The following is a 19,319-nucleotide window of genomic DNA, read 5'->3' as shown; positions in this document are numbered from 1 at the left end:
TATACATTTTTGAACTTTGACACAATGAAAGTAATGAGGGTTATTTTTGAGCTCTGACACAAAGTGCACCCCCCCCACACACACACCCAGCACAGGGGGATTGCTGAGGATAAAGGAAGTGATAAAAAGAGGTTTTCTAATAATGAAATAAACATTTTAACATATCATGATTCGTGAGTATGAATCTCACTCACTCACTCACTCACTCACTCACTCACTCACTCACTCACTCACTCACTCACTCACTCACTCACTCACACTCTCTCTCTCTCTCTCTCTCTCACACACACACACACACACACACACACACACACACACACACACACACACACACACACACACACACACACACACACACACACGTATATTTCACAAGATTTCACACTACCTGCAGTTGAAAAAACATTCTGCTTCTTTAATAAACATAAATGAAATTATTATAAAATAAATATGTTACTAAAAATCTACTGAACCAATTATTTTACTTTAGATAAAAATAATAAAATAAAATGTGTGTGTGTTAAGCGTCCAGGATGAGACATTTCGAATGTTTTGTTTTTATTAAGACTTTTAAGTCTATCAGGGGATATGTAAAATAATTCTACATTTGCGGTGTCACAAGTCATCTCACCCATGAGAAATGTTTAATAATTCCTTAAGTTGTATGTGTAAGAAAAATCACCACAATGGCCTATTTTCAGAGAGAGCAGCTCTGAAAATATTTAGAAAGTGTGAAGCCTCATGCGGTCACCATTGATAAGCTGATTATAAAGTCCTTCTAAAAGCCACCACATCTTATGATTGTCAAGTAACTAGAGAGTCACTACAGCAGCATTTCATCTGAGAAAAATATTGGCAGATACACACATAAACTCACAGCTTTTCACTGCAACACGCCAAAATTAAAGTTAGGTGTAACTTGAAGAAATTGTGACAAATATATTAGTGTTGTACACTTTACAAAGTAATAGCCTAATAAGAATATAGTTTATGAAAACATGTTTTTAGGAATACCCCACATTGCACACTTTTTTTTTCCAATTTGATAACATTTTAAATGATGATTTAGATTGTTAAAGTGTTATGCATTCATTTGATTACCGACCATGTTTGATAATAAATTTGTATTAAATCATAAATAAACGGAATCCAAAGAAATTAAAACAGAATTTCTGATAAAACATTTAAAGTTTAATTAAAGTTTATTGCTATGCTGAATTTAGGCATCTCTATGATGAAGGTGAAGCATCTGTAAAGGTAAACATGGATCATGCATGACATTGGGAGTATCTCCATGAGGAGCATGGAAGGGTGTGTGTTGGTTTTGTGTTGTTGTGTTTGATGGTTTAACCGGTGCTGACATGGTAAACATCGCTTGACTTTCCATCCCGTGTGGCTGTACCATTGCATAATGAATATTTCATTCATAGTGCGCTGCATGCTTTGTGTGGGTTGTCCGGGATGGGCGTTGGATGTTCAGCCGGGTCAGGACTCAAAGACAGCTCTTTCACTACACACACACACTCACACTAACTGTACAGAATCAACAAGCACTAGCGTAGCCTGGCCTTTATCGCTGTACCATAAATGTCTGGTTTGAGAAGTTCACTTCAACACAAATAAAGCTGAGATTATGCGTGATATGTGACTTGGATGCTCTTATTATGCAATCTCAATGTAAATTTTTTTTAAATATGTAATAATAAAACTTCTTTAAAAGTTTTCAAAGTCTTTAAAAGTAGCATCTCAAAGCGCTTCACAAGAATGAGATCCAACAAAACGTACAATTATACAAACATTGCATTAATGAAAGTGGAAAACAGACATAGTAAAAAAATACAAAAATAAAAGCATAATATTTGAAAAAGTTCAACAAGTAAATCGAAAATTATAATAATTTCAAAGTAATCAGATAAAAGTGTGCACATCAATTCAGTCATTGAGAATAGCTTTAAATCCTTCCTGCAGGAAGCAGAGAAACAAAAGTAGGCATGAAATATTTTCCACTCATGCTGAGACTTGTGAACTCTCAGACGGCTATGAGAGATAGTTTAACACTGAGTTGATCAGCCGAACCGTGTTCGGGCATTTGAAGTGCTATAACTATAACCTGAGCATCAAATATACACACTTCTTTTTCGGCATCATTCTTGAATGGTGTAAAGGTCAATCTACACGGTCCTAATGCATCAGCGTCCGACTGTTGCGGTGTTCCCTCCGATCCCGCTCTGACTCCTGAGCTTTTGAGCCGTTCCCATGGAGACGCCAGCAGTGAGTCCCACAGGATCAGGAAGCACAACTCATAATCCACAGCCAAAAAGAGACTTATTTCCCGAAGAGGAGTGTGAGTCGCGAAAGTCAAGCACACTGAGTCCCCAGAGGAACATTCAGTGACTTTACTCACATTATTTATTTATTTATTATTATATGTAAGTCATTTTAACCTGCATATGCAATATTGTAGGGGTGTAACAATATATCGTGTCATAATATATCCCAATACAAAACTGCAAAACTCTGTATCGTGGATAGTAACAATCTGTATTGTGTATAGTTCATCCAAAATAAAAATAACTGTGTGAGAAAATAAATTCAAGTTTACAGAGTTTTAGTGTCAGTACTACTACTACTACTACTACTATATAATGTATAATACAGCAATGGTGGAATATGTGGGTCCTAATTATGCAAAATGTCTGATGCTAGGAGTAAAAAGTGGCCTACATTATTTTAAATATATCTAGTCAGTGGCAGAGTGCAAACATATTCATCTAAAATAATTCAGTATTTTCAGCTTGAGAATCATGAATATTGTTATTCTTGTGTCTCTATTGTCCTGCTTGTTACCAGCACCAAGTCCAAGCCTGTTCATTTACACACACAATGTAAAACCAAATCTAGCATTTTTAATCAACAGTAAAACATTTTTTTTTTGTTATCCTTTTATCACATGTCTTGGAGCATCGTAATAATATCGCATCGTGAGTTCAGTCTCATGATATGTATCGAATCGTGACATGAGGGTATCGTTACACCCCTACAATATTGGTTTAAATTGAAAATAAAGTCTAGTCCCATCCTACATATCCCGTTTCTGTTTCCCTTTGAAATGCATCACATTATGCAAGTTCAGTGTGTTTCTCTTTAAACGGATCTCAGCATTTTAACATGAAAGCACATATTTAAACACGTCCCGGTCTCCAAGCGGCCACATTCCTCCGCTACACTCCTGGTCATCATAGAAACTGCTCATACTCCTACATTGCTTTTGGCCCTTTGACTCGGCTCTGTAGCCACCATCAGCCTGTCCTGCACTCGTACATCGCCTTGAGGACACACAATGTGTTAGTGTTTTGTCTGCTATAAACTGCCTCTTTTGTTTGTCTATCCAAAATGAGAAACAATGTGACTCTTGACCCTTTTGTCCTCTTTCTCTTTCTTTATCTGCTGTGTTTCAGTCATTTCTATCTGACCTTTAGCATGCAGAGTCCACTGAGAGAAGATCTCACTCCCCCAGTTCCCCACGACACAAACCCTTGTTAATAGCTAAACCATGAACGTCAGCGTTTTTGACCAAGGAAAGGTTGTTGATTTTCCCCCTTTTCATTTGAGATCCGTGTATTTGCAAGGAATGATTTAAGATGCCACTTTTAGCTGCCTGTATGTGACGACTGCAAATGCAAATCACCTCAACCAACGTGACGAATAAGGCTGATTTGTTAGAGTAAATGTTTGATTTGTTCTGGCTGGCTGGTGTCTTCATATTAAAACCCCCATGAAGTCAGAAGTGTTAGTTGTTATATGCTTGTGTGCTCTTAAAAGTTGATTAAGCAGCTTTTAGCAGATATTCTCAATGGAAATGAACAGTCTTCTTTTTCTGAAAGTACAGACCAAAATCCAATCACATTGCTCAATCAAACCCGTTCTCCCATCAAATCATGTCCTTCTCTCTGAAACTGACCAGGAACTAGCAGATCATGTTTTATGGCTGTGATGTTATTTAAAAAAATGGACAAACCCTTTGATGTGAGAGTAAAGAAAAAACAGTGAAAACACACTGCCACTTCTGCTTCCAAGGAGTCAATTTATTGGACTGTACAACGTTTCGACCTGAAAGTCTTGGACATGTTGAGTTCAGTCTTAAAGCAGCCTTGACCCAGAAACTGAAGAGCTACTTTCTGCTTGATCACCGTTTTCCAGTGAAGCAAAAGTGACTGCCCCCATTACAACCTCAGTGAACTGAAATCTTTGGATACAAGCCTGATCCTAGCCAGAAAACTGCTTGCCGACATCAAGTATCTCGGATGTCCAGCAGCACTGAAGAGTGCTGAGCTTTGACCTTTTATTTATACCTTCATCCTGAGAGGGAATGAGCCAGCGTCTGAGAGAGCTCTCTGTGCCCGTCCTGCCCCAGAAACCAGGCAAACAATCAGCCTCACAATAGCATCTTTATTTCCTTGTTTTTGGGACTTCCTGTCCTGATCCCGTTGGCAGGATAAGCAGCGGGAGCTCTTCATTCCTGCTGTGTCATGCATCCAATGAGAAGAAAATACTCTAGAGTCCTATTCGGCACTTCTGTAGCATTTTCCCCATGAAGTCCGGGGGGGGGGGGGAGAGAGACTATCACTTTAATCCACCCAATACCTAAGCTAAATAACAACTACCTTACTAACGATTAAAAAGCATTAATTATGAGTTTGAGGCAAAAGACATAGTTAATAGTGAGTATAGGATATTAGTGACATTTTTGGGTGAACTATCCCATTAAGAGATGTAGAATAAGGTCATGCAGAATAAGGCATTAATATGTGCTTTAAAAGTACTAATAAACAGCCAATATCCTAATAATAAGATTGCTAATAAAACACCTAGTTGATAGAGAGAATTGGACCCTAAACTAAAGTGTTATCAATGATTTTTAATGGACAGTAGCAGTCTTGGTGTTCGGTTCAGTGGGTGATGAATATCAATCATCAGAAACCACTATCACAAAGGCTTTTCATAGGCACTATTTCCCTCTTTAAAAAAACCTTTCCCCCAAACTAGAGATGCACCGATGTATCGGCCAACAGTCTGTATCGGCCGATAAAAGCTGAGAAATTTCATATCGATGCATTTCAAACTCTTGTCAGATGCTGATGAGTGAGTGAGTGGGTCCAGCGCAAACAGATAAGTGCTTGTTGAAACGCCGCTGTTTTCTGTCTGTTACTGGTGTTGGAGAGCTGGCTGTGAACAGCACTGGTTTCACCCATGGTCTGAACATTAATGATTTGGTTTATTTGACATCTCTATCTCTTCTCTGTGTTGATGCAGCCGCAAAACCGGTCAGTACAATGTCCAGAGGAGCAAAGGCTCCGGCAAGGCCCCGTACCAGCGCTGCAGCTCTCAGGACTCTCTGGACGAGCAGGTCATGGTGGACTACTTTAAAGAGCTGGAGATCATCCAGCACAGTGGAGATGCTGAGACGCAGGAGGACGAGCAGCTGAAGGTGGCTGACGGTGAGAGCACTGCCTGTCTGAACCTCTTCAGAATGATCTGTGACTGTGACTGTGTTTCACCTGTGGAGCTTCTTACAAAATGATTTTTGGATTATTATTACATTGAATACTTCAATTATTTATTTGTTAAAAGATTAGTTCAGAATTAAAAGTTCCCTGATAATTTACTCACCCCCACTTCGTCCAAGATGTTCATGTCTTTCTTTCTTCAGTCGAAAATCATTTTTCTCCATATAGTGACTTCAATGAGGTCCAACGGTAGCCTGGTCCTACCAGACTCTCTTACATTTCATTTCATTTGTACATCGAGTCTGACACCGCTCCATTGACAAGCGTTAACTTCCCTGTAGGTGGGTACTCTATTGAAGTCTAAAACTATTGGATCTGCCATAACCAATCGCTAACGTTTGGTCGTGAGTGACGTATGCCTAGCGTTCGCCTTAGCCAACTCATTCACCACTAACGGAGCGAGCTGGAAAATCAAACTTTTCCCAAACCCCGTCGGGAGGTTCTTGCTCTGGCTTTAACTTCTTGATATTCGGCAGCGTTGCCACAATGGACCGAATGGCTTCGCTCACATCTTTCTCCGCTGCCATTACTGAACTACAACTCAAAATAACGCACGACATCAACGTCATTGTTCTCAGCCACTCCCTCTGTTGGCTGATTGGCCCGGTAAAAAATTGATCAGAGAAAACCAAAGTCTACAGCCCAATCCCAGACTAGTACTGAAGAAAAATGAAAATTGAGCGGAAGTACGTAGGAGGGCGGAGCCAGGCTATTCTTATGGTTTCAATGCAGCTTCAAAGGCTCTACATCAGGGGTCAGCAACAGGCGGCCCTCCAGCAAAAATATCTGGCCCGCACACACGCAGCCAGATTATTCTGATAGCGGCTGGTTCAGAAATAGATTACTCATAATCACTTCGTCTTTAGTGATTTTGCCTTCAAAATAAAAGTACGCGAACGTTTTTGCTGCAATGTTTTATTTTGAGGTGAATTGAAAGCTTTTAATTTGAAAGTTCTGAAAGACATTCAGAAGAGTCCGTGGATCGCTTCGTTGCAGATAAGACACACGGGCTTTGCATTCACAAAAGTAGGTCGGATAAACGCATAGTTGTCTTTCCATTCTTGCTCTATCAATGCTCTATTTTCGCTGTCAACTTTACTCTTTAGGCTCTTTGATAGTGCCATGTTCTCTAACCAGCTAGCTTAAATGTTAACATCACGCTGCACACGACTTAATAGCGTAGGCTACCTCCAGCATGCAAACAATAAAAAAATAAAATAAAAAAAATGCAGTTTAGTACATGAGGATGGCAAGGAGTAATTCTGAGTGTATAGGTCCTTGCACACAGAGTCCGGAATTTGCAAAATGTTTGCACGTTAAAAAAGAAATGCGACCTCATGTTTTGTCAATCATGTTAACACACTGCCTCCGAAACTTTCGTCTGTCATAAAAAAATTTGGATCGGGTTCGATTTTCTGCGTTTTTCGCATCCATAGCAAGCATTTTGAATGGTGTTTTGACAATTCAGAGCCACTGAATGAGGAATGAAGGAATACGAAAAAAAGCATATGAAAATTTCGGACTCAGTGTGCAAGAACCTTAAGTGTTGGCTACGTAAAATAATTATTACAATAAGTTAGGCTTCATTGTGTAACAAGCTAATTAAAATGATACACATTTATTATTCACAATATCCAGAAAGAAATCCACAAAAATCCACAAAACCATTCACATGGCTCAATGTTTTTAAATTGAGATTTATACATCATCTGAAAGCTGAATAAATAAGCTTTCCATTGATGTATGGTTTTTTAGGATAGGATTTGGCCGAGATACAACCATTTGAAAATCTGGAATCTGAGGGTGCAAAAAAAGCTAAACATGAGAAAATCGCCTTCACTCACAAAAATAAATGTTTTTGGGGTGGGGCGTTTTGGGGTGGTGATGGCGCAGTGGATAAGACAAATGCCTTTGATTTGAGAGACCCGGGTTCGAATCCACTGTGAGACACCAATGTGTCCCTGAGCAAGACACTTAACCCATAGTTGCTCCAGAGGCGTGTGCGACCTCTGAAATATAGCAATTGTAAGTCGCTTTGGATAAAAGCGTCAGCTAAATGTAAATGTCAGGTAAATGTAAATGTTTTATATTTACGGTAGGAAATATACAAAATATCTTCATGGAACATGATCTTTACCTAAAATCCTATTGATTCTTGGCATAAAAGAAAAATTGATAATTTTGACCCATACAATGTATTGTTGGCTATTGCCACAAATATACCCATGCTACTTGTGACTGGTTTTGTGATACAGTGTCACATATGTGTGTTTTAGCAAGGACAGCAGCAACTGCAGCAACTTCCATTTTTAGTAGTGATATTTGGTGCCAGTTTATCAGGAAGTGATGATTTTGTTCTCTTGAACACATGGAATTGAAATGCTGCTTTATTCCCAAATGTTTTATGCCACTGTGTTGCAAGTTGGTGAATGAAGATACTTGCCAGGTTACGTGTCACTAATGCTTTATTAATTTTTCCAGTGTAAAACTCGGACACCGCCACACAAATGTGGCTTTTTGTTAATGACTACAGGATTTAGCACAGAGTAACAGCTCACTACCTGTTACAAAAGACACTGTAACTGTTACAGGCAATTCTAGTTGCATTTTCATCAATTCATTTCTTAAATTATCCTTTGACTTTGTTCTGGCCCGCCATCTAGTGGTGACATTTTTTTTTGGGCCGAATGCCAAACTTACTTGCCGACCCCTGCCCTACACGTTCCCAGCCGAGGAATAAGAATCTGATCTAGCCAAACCATGAGTAATTTCCTAAAAAAAACCCCAAAACCTTTATATACTTTTTAACCACAAATGCTCGTCTTGCACTAGCTCTGCAATGCGACACACATTACGTAATAAGGTTGAAGGGTCACGCGTGTTCCAGTTCAGAAATGTAGCGTAGGGCAAAAAAAATTTTGTTACCATTTTTTTTTTTTAGTAAAGGGTGTTTGACTTAGTCTTGGCACGTTGTTTTTGTAAACATTAGGTCTGTACTTCCGCCTACGTCACGCGTGATCTTTCAACGTGATTACGTAATGTGTGTCGCATCGCAGAGCTAGTGCAAGACCAGCAGTTGCGGTTGATCAGTATATAAATGTTGTTTTTTATAAAATGACGATGGTTTGTCTAGATAAGACTCTTATTCCTCGGCTGGAATCGTGTCGAGACTTTGAAGCTGCACTGAAATTGATATTTGGACCCCATTGAAGTGACTATATGGAGGAAAGTCCTGGAATGTTTTCCTCAAAAACCTTCATTTATTTTCTTCTTTTTATAATTCTGAAGTGCACTAATCCTTTAATGCGGATGAGCTATACTGTGTTGAGAATTATGAAAAACCATATCATCACTAGCCATGTTTCCATCCATCTATTTTTATGTGAACCTTGTGGATATCGCATAAAAAAACGCTGGATGGAAACACACAAATTTAAAAAATGATGCACTCAATTGAGTCAGATAATTGTTTTATTCGATAAGAAGAAATGCACATAAACTACGATGGAAACCAAATAAATCCCTTGATGCGCATCAAGAAAGTCATGTGACTTTGCATGACGGGATGTCATAACTGAACCAACCAGTGGACCGATCTCACTGCACAGTATCTGAAATGTTGTTTTGCTCAATCTGAAATGCCTGAACATCGTCAAATCGGTTTGGTGTAATTCCCCCCCAGAACTGTTTTACACGACTGCTATCCCAACAGCAGCACCCGCCTCCGGACGCAAGATATCATGACCACGTTTGTTGTGTTTCGTCTGCCGCTCTGAGATGCAGTCTTTTATGATGGAGGAAAAAGAGCCCAACTGCAGTAACTTCCATTTTTAGTAGTGATATTTGGTGCCAGTTTATCAGGAAGTGATGATTTTGTTCTCTTGAACACATGGAATGGAAATGCTGCTTTATTCCCAAATGTGTTATGCCATATTCCAATTTTGGAGTCACAACTTTGAATGGAAACATAGATATTGAATGTAATTACATGTTTAATTACATAAAAGTATCACATTTAAATTCAAATGATATTTAATCTACACAGTAAAGCAACACTGGTTTACAGCTACACTTCAGGTTCTATCACTGATATACTATTTGCTTATAATATTTAATGATTATATATAATAATATTTATTTATTTATTTTAGTACTTCATCTTTAAATGTTAATTAAAAATACTGCCTTAGCAACTAGCTGAAATAAAATAAGTTTATTATATTTTATTGCTGTTCATGCTTATTTTATTTCAAGTACTGACTTTTTTAGTTTAGTTTTAGTTTTAGTTAACTGCTGGGTCATTCTGTCTACTCATTTAGAGGTCCCTAAACCTTTAGACTTTGATCATTTCTTTTCTGGTAAAATACATGCATAAATGAAGAAGAAAGCCAAATTATTAGATATCATTGAGTATTTACTGAGTAATCCACTATTTTATAGAGGAGGGTCAAAATGACCATTTTAACCTGAGATTTGGAACAAAATTACAGGAGGGTAAAAATGATTTTAGAAAGATGTCAGCATAATTAATAAATTTTTACACAGAGTTTTATTAGTAAAATCTGTTGACTTTAGCCATTTTTGTTGCATTATATGCCAATGGTTACATTTTTGGGCACATTATTTGTCCTTCTGACATTCCATTCCTCTTTGAATATAATAAGTATCAGCTGTTTGAAATATTACCCACTTTTGATTTTCGACCATTGGAAATGAGTAAAGTTCAACAATTTACTTATGGAGATGCATTGAGATCACCATTTCTCTGGAAATTAATCATATATTGGGCCTCAAAATGAACATACCAAAAGAACAGTTTGTTAAGAACCAAAATCTAAAAGGATATTAAGATATCTTAAACCCTTCTTGAGTTACCAGGTATGCATGGAACTGTCACCGTTGGCATATAATGCAATGAAGATTTCTCTAATAGACCTACCAATCTCTAAAATAATGATGCTTTTTTTCACCCTCCAGTGATTTGGCTAATTTTGACCTCCCTCTATGGAAGTATATTCAATAAATATTTATTCATGATATTTAATATTTTGTCTTTTATCATTTGTCTTTCTTCAGGAAAAATATGAACAAAATCAAAAATTTGAGCTGGGGAAGTTTCTGAAATTAGTTTGATTTGAGACGAAATGACCCTGCTGTAAACGGGATTCAGTCTGTCTATATGTGGTTTAAACTCAACAGAGTTTTTCAAACCATTGGTGAGTCATTCACAACATTGTTTTGTGTTGCTAAGCTTCAATGTAAAAGTCTTTATTGCAAAAGATTGTGATGATAAAATGGGTTCTTGTACATTTTCATCATATTTTCTGCTGAGTTCAGCATGCTATGCGAAGCAAGATTAAAACATGACTTGCACTTACACTTCTGCCAGACTGCTGGCACACAGCACACGTGAATACTGTCAGTCCTCAAGCAGGGTGTCCCTGGATTCTGTGTTAAACTTCATTTTAACTTTCTTACTTTCTCTTTTACCTTGAAATATAAGGCCGTAAAAGGGCTTAAATGTCTTGAATAGCATAGAGAAATAGCTGGTGATCTGAACTTCAAAATTAGATGGACTGAAATTAGATCTGTCACTTTTAGAATAGAAATAGAGCATTCAAATTGTCTAAACTTTAAATAGAAAATTCAGCCATAATGGTTGACCTGTTGACTTTATACCACAAGTTAAAATTTCTCAAATTCTTTCAATTTGTCATAGTTTAACATAAAATTGTACCAGCATGCAGCAAAGTGTTTAATACATGCTACGTTTTAAATTTCTTTTTAACCTAAACGCATTGCTCAAGGCAGTGTACATTAGGTATTGTTTGTTTACAGGAAGAACCCACAATTAAAACCACAGACAGAGATGGTCATGGACGAACAGCAGGAATTGTTTGGCCCCGAAAGGAACAGCAAACTGTGACTTCCTCGACTCCTGTGAGCGTCTGCATTGTGAAGCTACCGGAAGAGGAAGATATTTCTGCTTCCTCTCAGAGCTAATTTAACGTCTTCCTCCTCACCACGGCTGTGATGAAAATAACACATTGTGACACATATATGTCATTTATCCTGTGTGATTCATAAAAGGTGTTAAATCACTTTTAATAACAAGAATGATGGCCTTAGTTCAGCTGATAGCGAGTGTCAACATGAATCCCAGAACACCTGGCTGTATTTCACTCGGTGTCAGAGATAGTCCAGGCCATAGACTGTAAAAAAAGATGGACGACGCTCCTTCACTCCTTTCCATTGTAGAAAAGTGAAGCCGCCAAAGACCCACTATGGCGCTGAGTTCTTGCGCAGTAGAAGCGTTTAGTACAGTTTACTGCAGAACAACTTATTATGCCGGTGTGAAATTAAAGCTGAAGCTCCTCCCAGAAATACCCCAAAAAGTCTGTTGGTGCCTCAGTGACTACTTCGCTTAGAGAAGCTGTCAATCACAGCTGACTTCACATCCCCGTTTTTATAGCATCAAATAATGAACTAAGACCAATCTTAAGATCTTATTTTAAAAAATGAACACTAAACTTGCTTCAGCGTGATTAAAAACTACTTAAAATGTTACAAAACATCTTTGAAAAAAATGTATTTGAAGTGTAATTTGATTGTTTAGTTTGCCTCACGTCCATTAGACTTCAAGGGGAGGGCGGGGGTTATGAGCTGTACTGGGACCAGCCACCAGGGGGCGATCGAGGCGCTTCGGCTTCACTTTCCAGGACTCGTGCGGCACGCATGGTCCAGGCTTATCTTCTCTTCTGTCCTGTGTTGTTCTGCAGAGGGGGAGCAGGAGGAGGCATGGCTGATGGAGGCGGGGCTAGCGACGCTGTTCGACGAATCGGCTTCAGGCGGCGAGGACAGCATCGCTCTGCTGTCAACTCTGACCCGAACGCAAGCGGCCGCCGTGGAGAGGCGTGTGGAAACGCTCAAACAGACGCTACGCAAGCGGAACAAATCATATACTGTCCCAGATGTCCGAGAGATCTTTAAACCACCACCTGATTCACAAAGTAAAGTAAGAAAACTTGCATATTAGTGCTGTTCCTGCCCCAATACAGTAGGTCATGTGTGAATGAATGACCATCCGTCTAGAACAAAGATGTATGAAGGCATTCCAGTTTCAATGTAATTTAGCTTTCTAAACAACATCTACAAACCGCATTTACAAAGTCTTGATGTTGCTTTCAGTCTCTACTAGAACATGTTTTCATGCTTGAATGTTGAATATTTTCCTCATATTCTCCATTGTTGTAGCTCCTCTCTTCCCAGTCTGTCCTTAACGCTCTGTTTAGTTCCTGTCTCTATGAAGCCCCTCCCTGAAAAACTGCTAATTTGCAAATCCATGTGATTGGAACAAAATACTGAGGAGGACTTTTACTTTCTGAACCTGGACTTTTCGCCTCTGACCATAACCACCAGTCTAACACACTACTAACTAACTCAACAAGGCCCCGCCCCTTTATTCTGCGTATGAATTATTATAATGAGGTATATTGTGACTAGTTTGTTCCAGGAAGAAACTCAAGACTACAAAGGAGGCGTTTCAGGGAGTTCAGAAACAGTGACACTGATATAGAGAAGAACTCCTTTTTCATGCTCAAACAGCAACATTAAAGAAAAATTGATCTTGCACTAGTGTAAATGATGATGAGCTTTTATATAGATAAATTAGATAAATAAACCAGTTGCCAACCAATGATTTGCTTGACTGGGGTAAATGTAAGAAGAGACATTTTGAATCAGTGAATTAACACAGATCACTGTGCCACCGTCCTATGGTTATTAAAGAACAGTCTGCCTGTTTATTCTTCACCCGAATGGTTTTATTCAGTCTAAAGCATTGACATGTGATAAAGCTTCAGGAAGAAGTTCATGCAGGACGTCCAACTAGTGACCGGAGCTTTCTGACATTTTTTATTACAGGCTGTTAACAGTGTCACCAATTACACAGTACTTCCCTATTAATAAACATTTCAGCAAAGTGTAATGAATAACTTAGAAAATTCTAGTCGAAGGATCTGTGGTAAACCACCGATGTCATTTATTGTGCCATTTTGAGTAGTTTATTAAGAAAAAGCATAAGCTGTGATTTATGTTTCTGCTGGACGCTGCACTAAATAATCGATTTAAAAAGTAATGGCAACAACTCATGAACACTTCTTTTACAGTTACTTAACTAAGCAATGCCACAGATACATTCACTGAAGCAGAAGTGCCACTGGAAATGAACCAAAACAAACAACAAACAAAAACATAGAACTTATACGGCGAAGACAGAAACTAGTGTAATAATTCAGCTAATTTTAAAATAAAATGATCAGCGTTGTAATCTTTATTTTAAAAAAAAAACAAAAAAACAATGACTCGAGACTCAACTTGGATTTGAACTGCATGATTCGACAATGACTTTCTAACAGCTAATTAAATAAAAACTGCGCTATCAATTGATAAACAAAATGCAAGAGTCTGTGTGATTGTATGACGATGCACTACTATGACAACAAATGAGAAGTATTAACGTATGGAACACAAGCACACTGAAAACAAGAAAATACACACATAAACCTAACAATATGACATTTACTATAAAACTTATATCATTAATGTTTATGCATCATACCTGTTCATTGACAGTCAACTGTTTTACCTTCAACTCTTATAATTGTTGTTAAATAAGGGTTATAATAGATAAATATTTCTTAGATGCTGAATTGACTTGACTTGTGCACTGTGTCTTGAACGTGTGACTTGCTCCAATCTCTGATAGAAAGAGTCACATGACCACTGATTCACTGACTGCATTAGTCTCCTAAAGGGGTCTTACACTTTTGGTTCCCTGTGTTTATTGCACATATGTTGATGAATGAGTTTTTAACATAACATCACACATGCTAACAGTTTGCTTCATTCTCTTGTTCGTGTCACTCTTTTTCTGACAAAGCAGGATGAGGCAGGATCCACAGACAGAAGTGGGAGCAGTAAACTGGAAGTGGAAGGAATGGGTATGTGTCATGAGTCAAAGCTTGTGTGTTTCAATGCCTTTAACATTTAACTTCAAGGCTCAGTGAATCAAAATGACAAAGACAGCAACACACGCAACACACACACACACACACACACACACACACACACACACACACACACACACACACACACACACACACACACACACACACACAGAAAAATGCTGGAATATCCATTCCTTTTGTTCTTTAAAGAAATGTAACATTCAGCGTAACTAAAATAAAACACTTTGCTTTATATAAAACCTTGTCTAATCATACACTCCTGTACAGAGATGCATGCAGAATTTAAAGGATTTTTTTTCCTGAATGTTATCACCAATAGACCAGTGGAAATAAATACGACAGAGGTGTTGTAAAGTCATTTCTCGTAAGCGTATGAGAATTTTGAAAGTCATTTTTAGTGCTGGGCTATCTTGTTTTACAGTGTTCATACTTTACCCTGGTTCAGTCCTGGTTGTCAGGTTTAGATATTTTACACTCTACGTTTGTAAACATTGGGTTAATATACTTACACAACTTGAAACACAACTTGTTTCAGATCTATGGAAAATGTTGCGTGTAAAAGTCTTAAATCAACTGAAACATACTACAACAAATAGAAGGAAAATGTGTTTCTAGAACTTTATAATTTCATCACTGAAGGCATTTCCCATCGCTGCTGAAACTAATCTGAGCATGTGAATATCTTTCCAACTTAAAATAGCGCATGAGACACTATTTAGTTAATGATTGGTTGTCTTCTGTTGCTAAACAACTCGCCGTGACGTTCTAGCTCTGCTTTTTTGACACTACATTGCTCATAATGCAGGGTTAAACGCAGCACACTTTCACAATTACAGGTGTGAAACGTTGCTGGAATCAGACATAACCTGTTAAAAGCGTCTTTAACCCATCAGGACATCATCATAGAGTCGTGCAGTTGTAGCCTGTGTGTTTGTGTGCAGAGTTGACTGTGGTAAAGTTGGTAAAACGACGACTGCCAAATAATGACATGTTTGATTGCTGGACTTTGACTAGCCTGATTTGGTTTAATCAGCAAAGAGTGATGTGAGATCAATGATGTGTCACTCAAGGACACCAGCACAACTGCACACGTGTGTTTTTGCCAATAAATGTTTGTCATAGTTTCACACAGCATGAAATGTTATTGTGTGTTTATGGTTTGGTTAGGTAATGGGGCGGGGCCTGATGCTCCCGGGGGCGGAGCTGACGCTGAGACGGACATTAACCTGGAGGTGTCGTTCTCCGAGCAAGCGCTTATCTACAAAGAAGGGTTGAAGGTTACCCAGCCCCAGAGCGAGGCCGACGACAGGTTACCCGTGAGTCGAGCGCAGTCGTGTGTCTGTGTGTGTGTGTACTGGACCAGTGCAACTCACTCTGACTGGTTGTTTGAGGATAAAGTTAATATATTATATTTTTAGATTGCAAAAATGTCAATTTAAAGGTTTTAAGCCACTCATCTGTGCTCTTATTGAGTGAGAGTGACCTCTGTTGGTCAGTCTGTGGAACCGCATCCTGCTCTTTTCCCTTTTCAAAAATCACTATTACTGTTATATTTAGTTATACAATCTGAACACTAACACTATTATTAAAGGAATTTCAGAATTAAAATTCCCTGATATTTTACTCATCCCCACGTCATCCAGGATGATTAGAGAACGGACAGCATGTTTCTACTGTATCCCTTCATTCACTCGTTCTCTCGCTCCTCTTTCGGCCTGTCGCAGGATTTCAGAGTGTCTCAGGATAAGACGGGACAGACAAAAGTAGGCGATCTCTCCGCTGAGGACATGAAGAAAGTTCGCAGACTGGTCCTGATTGAGATGAGCGCTCTGTTCGACACGTGTGGAATCGAGGTGAAGGCCCATAAAGCTCTCAAGGTCAAAGTTAGAGGTCAGTGCCTCTGATATGTGTGCAGGAAACATAAAAAAGCTACAAAAAAAAAATGCTCTGTGTAATTTGAACATGAACAACAGTAAGGTCAGATTATCCCTCGTCTAACTGCTAGTTGGTCAAACTAGTTCTGAAGACACAGTCTAAACAGTCTTAGTCTTATGCAGCTGAATAAAACATATTGTTGTGTCATCTGTAGAGTCGGGTTTGTTTGGTGTTCCTCTCTCTACGCTCCTGGATCAAGACCAGCGGAGGATCCCAGGAACCAAAGTGCCTCTCATACTGCAGCATGTAAGAGAGCAGAGCCAGAACTATAACGGGACGCTAGCCGAGACCAGGGCCGTTCATAACTCAGACCACCAGAACTCTCCTTGAGATAAGAAACACGGATAACACTTTAGTTTGGGGACCGATTAATTAGTTTATCATGCATATTACTAGGATATTGGCTGTTTATTAGTACTTATAAAGCACATATTAATGCCTTTATTCTGCATGATCATATTCTACATCCCTTAATCCACCCAAATACCTAAGCTTAACTACTACCTTACTAAGTATTGATAAGCAGTCATAGCAGCAAAAGTCATAGTTAATAGTGAGAATTGGACCCTAAATTAAAGTGTGACCGAAACATACACATGTGCTATGATTTAAACTGGATTATTTTAATATTTTGTATTTGATACAATAAATCTGAATGTTAGAATTGCCCATACCAGGATGTCATAGAGAGCTGAGGGTGGACATGTAGACAGCGCCCCTTTGCCAGTGTGCTAAAACTTCCTTGGAAAGTAAAGCATAGTGTTTTCAGGAAAGCATCTGCCAGATGAGAAGTTCAGGACTTCAGTAATAGACAAACACCGTCATGTGATGAGAACAGTATTTGTGTTATGTATGCTACCGTTCAGAAGTCTGGGGTCAGAACCCTTCAAAGATTTCTATTTCAAATAAATGCTGTTCATTTGAACTTTCTATTCATCAAAGAATCTTGAAAAATAAAATGTATCACAGTTTCCATAGAAATATGTATCTTCATCACTAATGAAGCAGCATATTAGAATGATTTCTGAAGGATCATGTGACACTGAAGACTGGAGTAATGATGCTGAAAATGCAACTTTGATCACAGGGAATAAATTACACTTTACTATATATTTACATAGAAAACAGCTGTTTTAAATTGGAATAACATTTCACAAATTTTACTGTTTAATCAAATAAATAAAGCCTTGTAAGCAGAAGAGACTTAATTCAGAAACATTAAAAATCTCACCATCCCCAAAGTTTTGAACGCTAGTGTATGTACTGTATGTGATTAGCTGATTTATAATAGCACTGAAGTGAAGGCCATGAAGACTGAATGTGTGTTTGAGCTGCAGAGCAGGAGCAATGACTTTAAACTGGTGTTTCTCAGCTGATCTCTCATATCGAGGAGCAGGGTTTGGACACGGAGGGAGTTCTCCGGATACCTGGAGCCGCTACCAGAGTGAAGGTAGGTGTTATTTCTCTGTAATTTCTGTAGTCATTTGCATGGTTGTAACCCATTTGCTGGTGTGTGTTTCCCAGGCAGTCTGTCAGGAACTGGAACACAAGTTTTATGAAGCCATGTTTCCATGGGAGAGCCTGAAACAGCATGACGCTGCGAGTCTCCTGAAGCTGTTCATCAGGGAGCTGCCGTATCCCCTGCTGACCGTAGAATACTTCTATGCCTTCATCTCTGTGCTGAGTGAGTGAGCGGACCACGGCTCAGACGCGCCAGCTGTTTGCGGTTTGAAGGCCATAATGCAGTGAGAGGCGCCTTTTTTAAATAGCGCCCAAAACACTCACTGCCAATAGAAAACTGTTTATGCCTCGGGTTTTAACCGCATGCTGCAACTCGCGTTTTTGTAGGAGCTCTCTGAGCGCCTGAAGTTGAGCAAAAAATCAAATCTGAGTAGAAAAGCGCTCAACATCACACTGTTTTTTCCCACTGTCCAATCGAATGAATGGAAAAGTTGTTTTGACGTAAGTTTACAGTTGCTTTGAACATCAGGAGACTGCAATGATGGAGGATAAACTTGTGGTGGCTGTCGTGGGGTACCCAGAGCTGTATGACTTAACCAACCGCAACTACCACGTTGTTACCAAAAAGTAAATAAAGTTAATAAAACGCTAATATGACAGTTTACTTCAGAGCAAACCAAAGAGCTTTCTCGCTGTAATCCTTGATTAGACTGAGGACAGCTGTTTCGGTGGTTGCCTAGCAACATAAAATGAAAAAAAGTCAACAAAAAAAGGCAGTGCTGTGCTGTGTTTTCAAACCTAAAAAACGCGTTCTGTCTGATCGGGGTCTAAGTCCCCGATATACTATAGGCCGAACTTGAAGAACAAACTGGTGTGACATCATTTCAAACAAAACCAGCCCAAAATAAAATCGTTCAAAACAGCTTGCCAAAGTGAATGTCTGTAAATTTCGCTCTGGTTGCTGGTAAACGCCTTTGAACTCCCATTGGTCTGTGGCGATTGATGATGTAATAGGTGGGCGTGTCTCTCAGATTTTTGTTCCGTGTTAAGTCACCTTTATTTATATAGCGCTTTTTACAATACAGATTGTTTCGAAGCAGCTCTACAGAGATAACAGTAAAATAATGCAACAAAGTTTGTTTCCAGAAGAAAATAGCGTCACAGTCCAGCTTAAGTAAGTTCAGTGATTTAATTTTTTTTGTAAAGAAGTTATTAATTTAGTTCATATATATAAAAACTTGTTCTTGTTATTGAAAGGAAAGCGCTCAGCACATATTTATGTATTCTTCTAAATGTTGCATGTTCAATAAAGCCCCTTTCACACAGC

The 19,319-nt window shown here is 38.7% G+C and overlaps 1 protein-coding gene across 5 annotated transcripts in view; it reads left to right on the top strand.

Moving 5' to 3' along the window:
• The window catches only part of arhgap18 (Rho GTPase activating protein 18), a 49,452-nt gene that overhangs the window by 21,204 nt on the left and 8,929 nt on the right, over positions 1 to 19,319 (top strand). For 3 of the 5 annotated variants that reach the window (XM_077220551.1, XM_077220547.1, XM_077220549.1), the window contains 8 exons: positions 5,314 to 5,498; positions 12,347 to 12,582; positions 14,512 to 14,569; positions 15,764 to 15,912; positions 16,321 to 16,486; positions 16,686 to 16,777; positions 17,904 to 17,981; positions 18,056 to 18,215. In XM_077220551.1, coding sequence (XP_077076666.1) covers positions 5,314 to 5,498; positions 12,347 to 12,582; positions 14,512 to 14,569; positions 15,764 to 15,912; positions 16,321 to 16,486; positions 16,686 to 16,777; positions 17,904 to 17,981; positions 18,056 to 18,215 — 1,124 coding nt within the window. Of the gene's footprint in view, positions 1 to 5,313; positions 5,499 to 12,346; positions 12,583 to 14,508; positions 14,570 to 15,763; positions 15,913 to 16,320; positions 16,487 to 16,685; positions 16,778 to 17,903; positions 17,982 to 18,055; positions 18,216 to 19,319 lie in introns of all 5 variants that reach the window. The other 2 variants (XM_077220550.1, XM_077220548.1) reach the window with 1 other exon arrangement.

This window comes from Siphateles boraxobius, unplaced genomic scaffold, assembly GCF_051911475.1.
Source record: "Siphateles boraxobius isolate OS27281-9 unplaced genomic scaffold, OSU_SipBor_1 8, whole genome shotgun sequence".
In the NCBI taxonomy this organism is placed as follows: Eukaryota; Metazoa; Chordata; class Actinopteri; order Cypriniformes; family Leuciscidae; genus Siphateles; species Siphateles boraxobius.
Note: the sequence above shows the minus strand (reverse complement) of the source record. Positions and strands in the feature narration are given on the sequence as shown.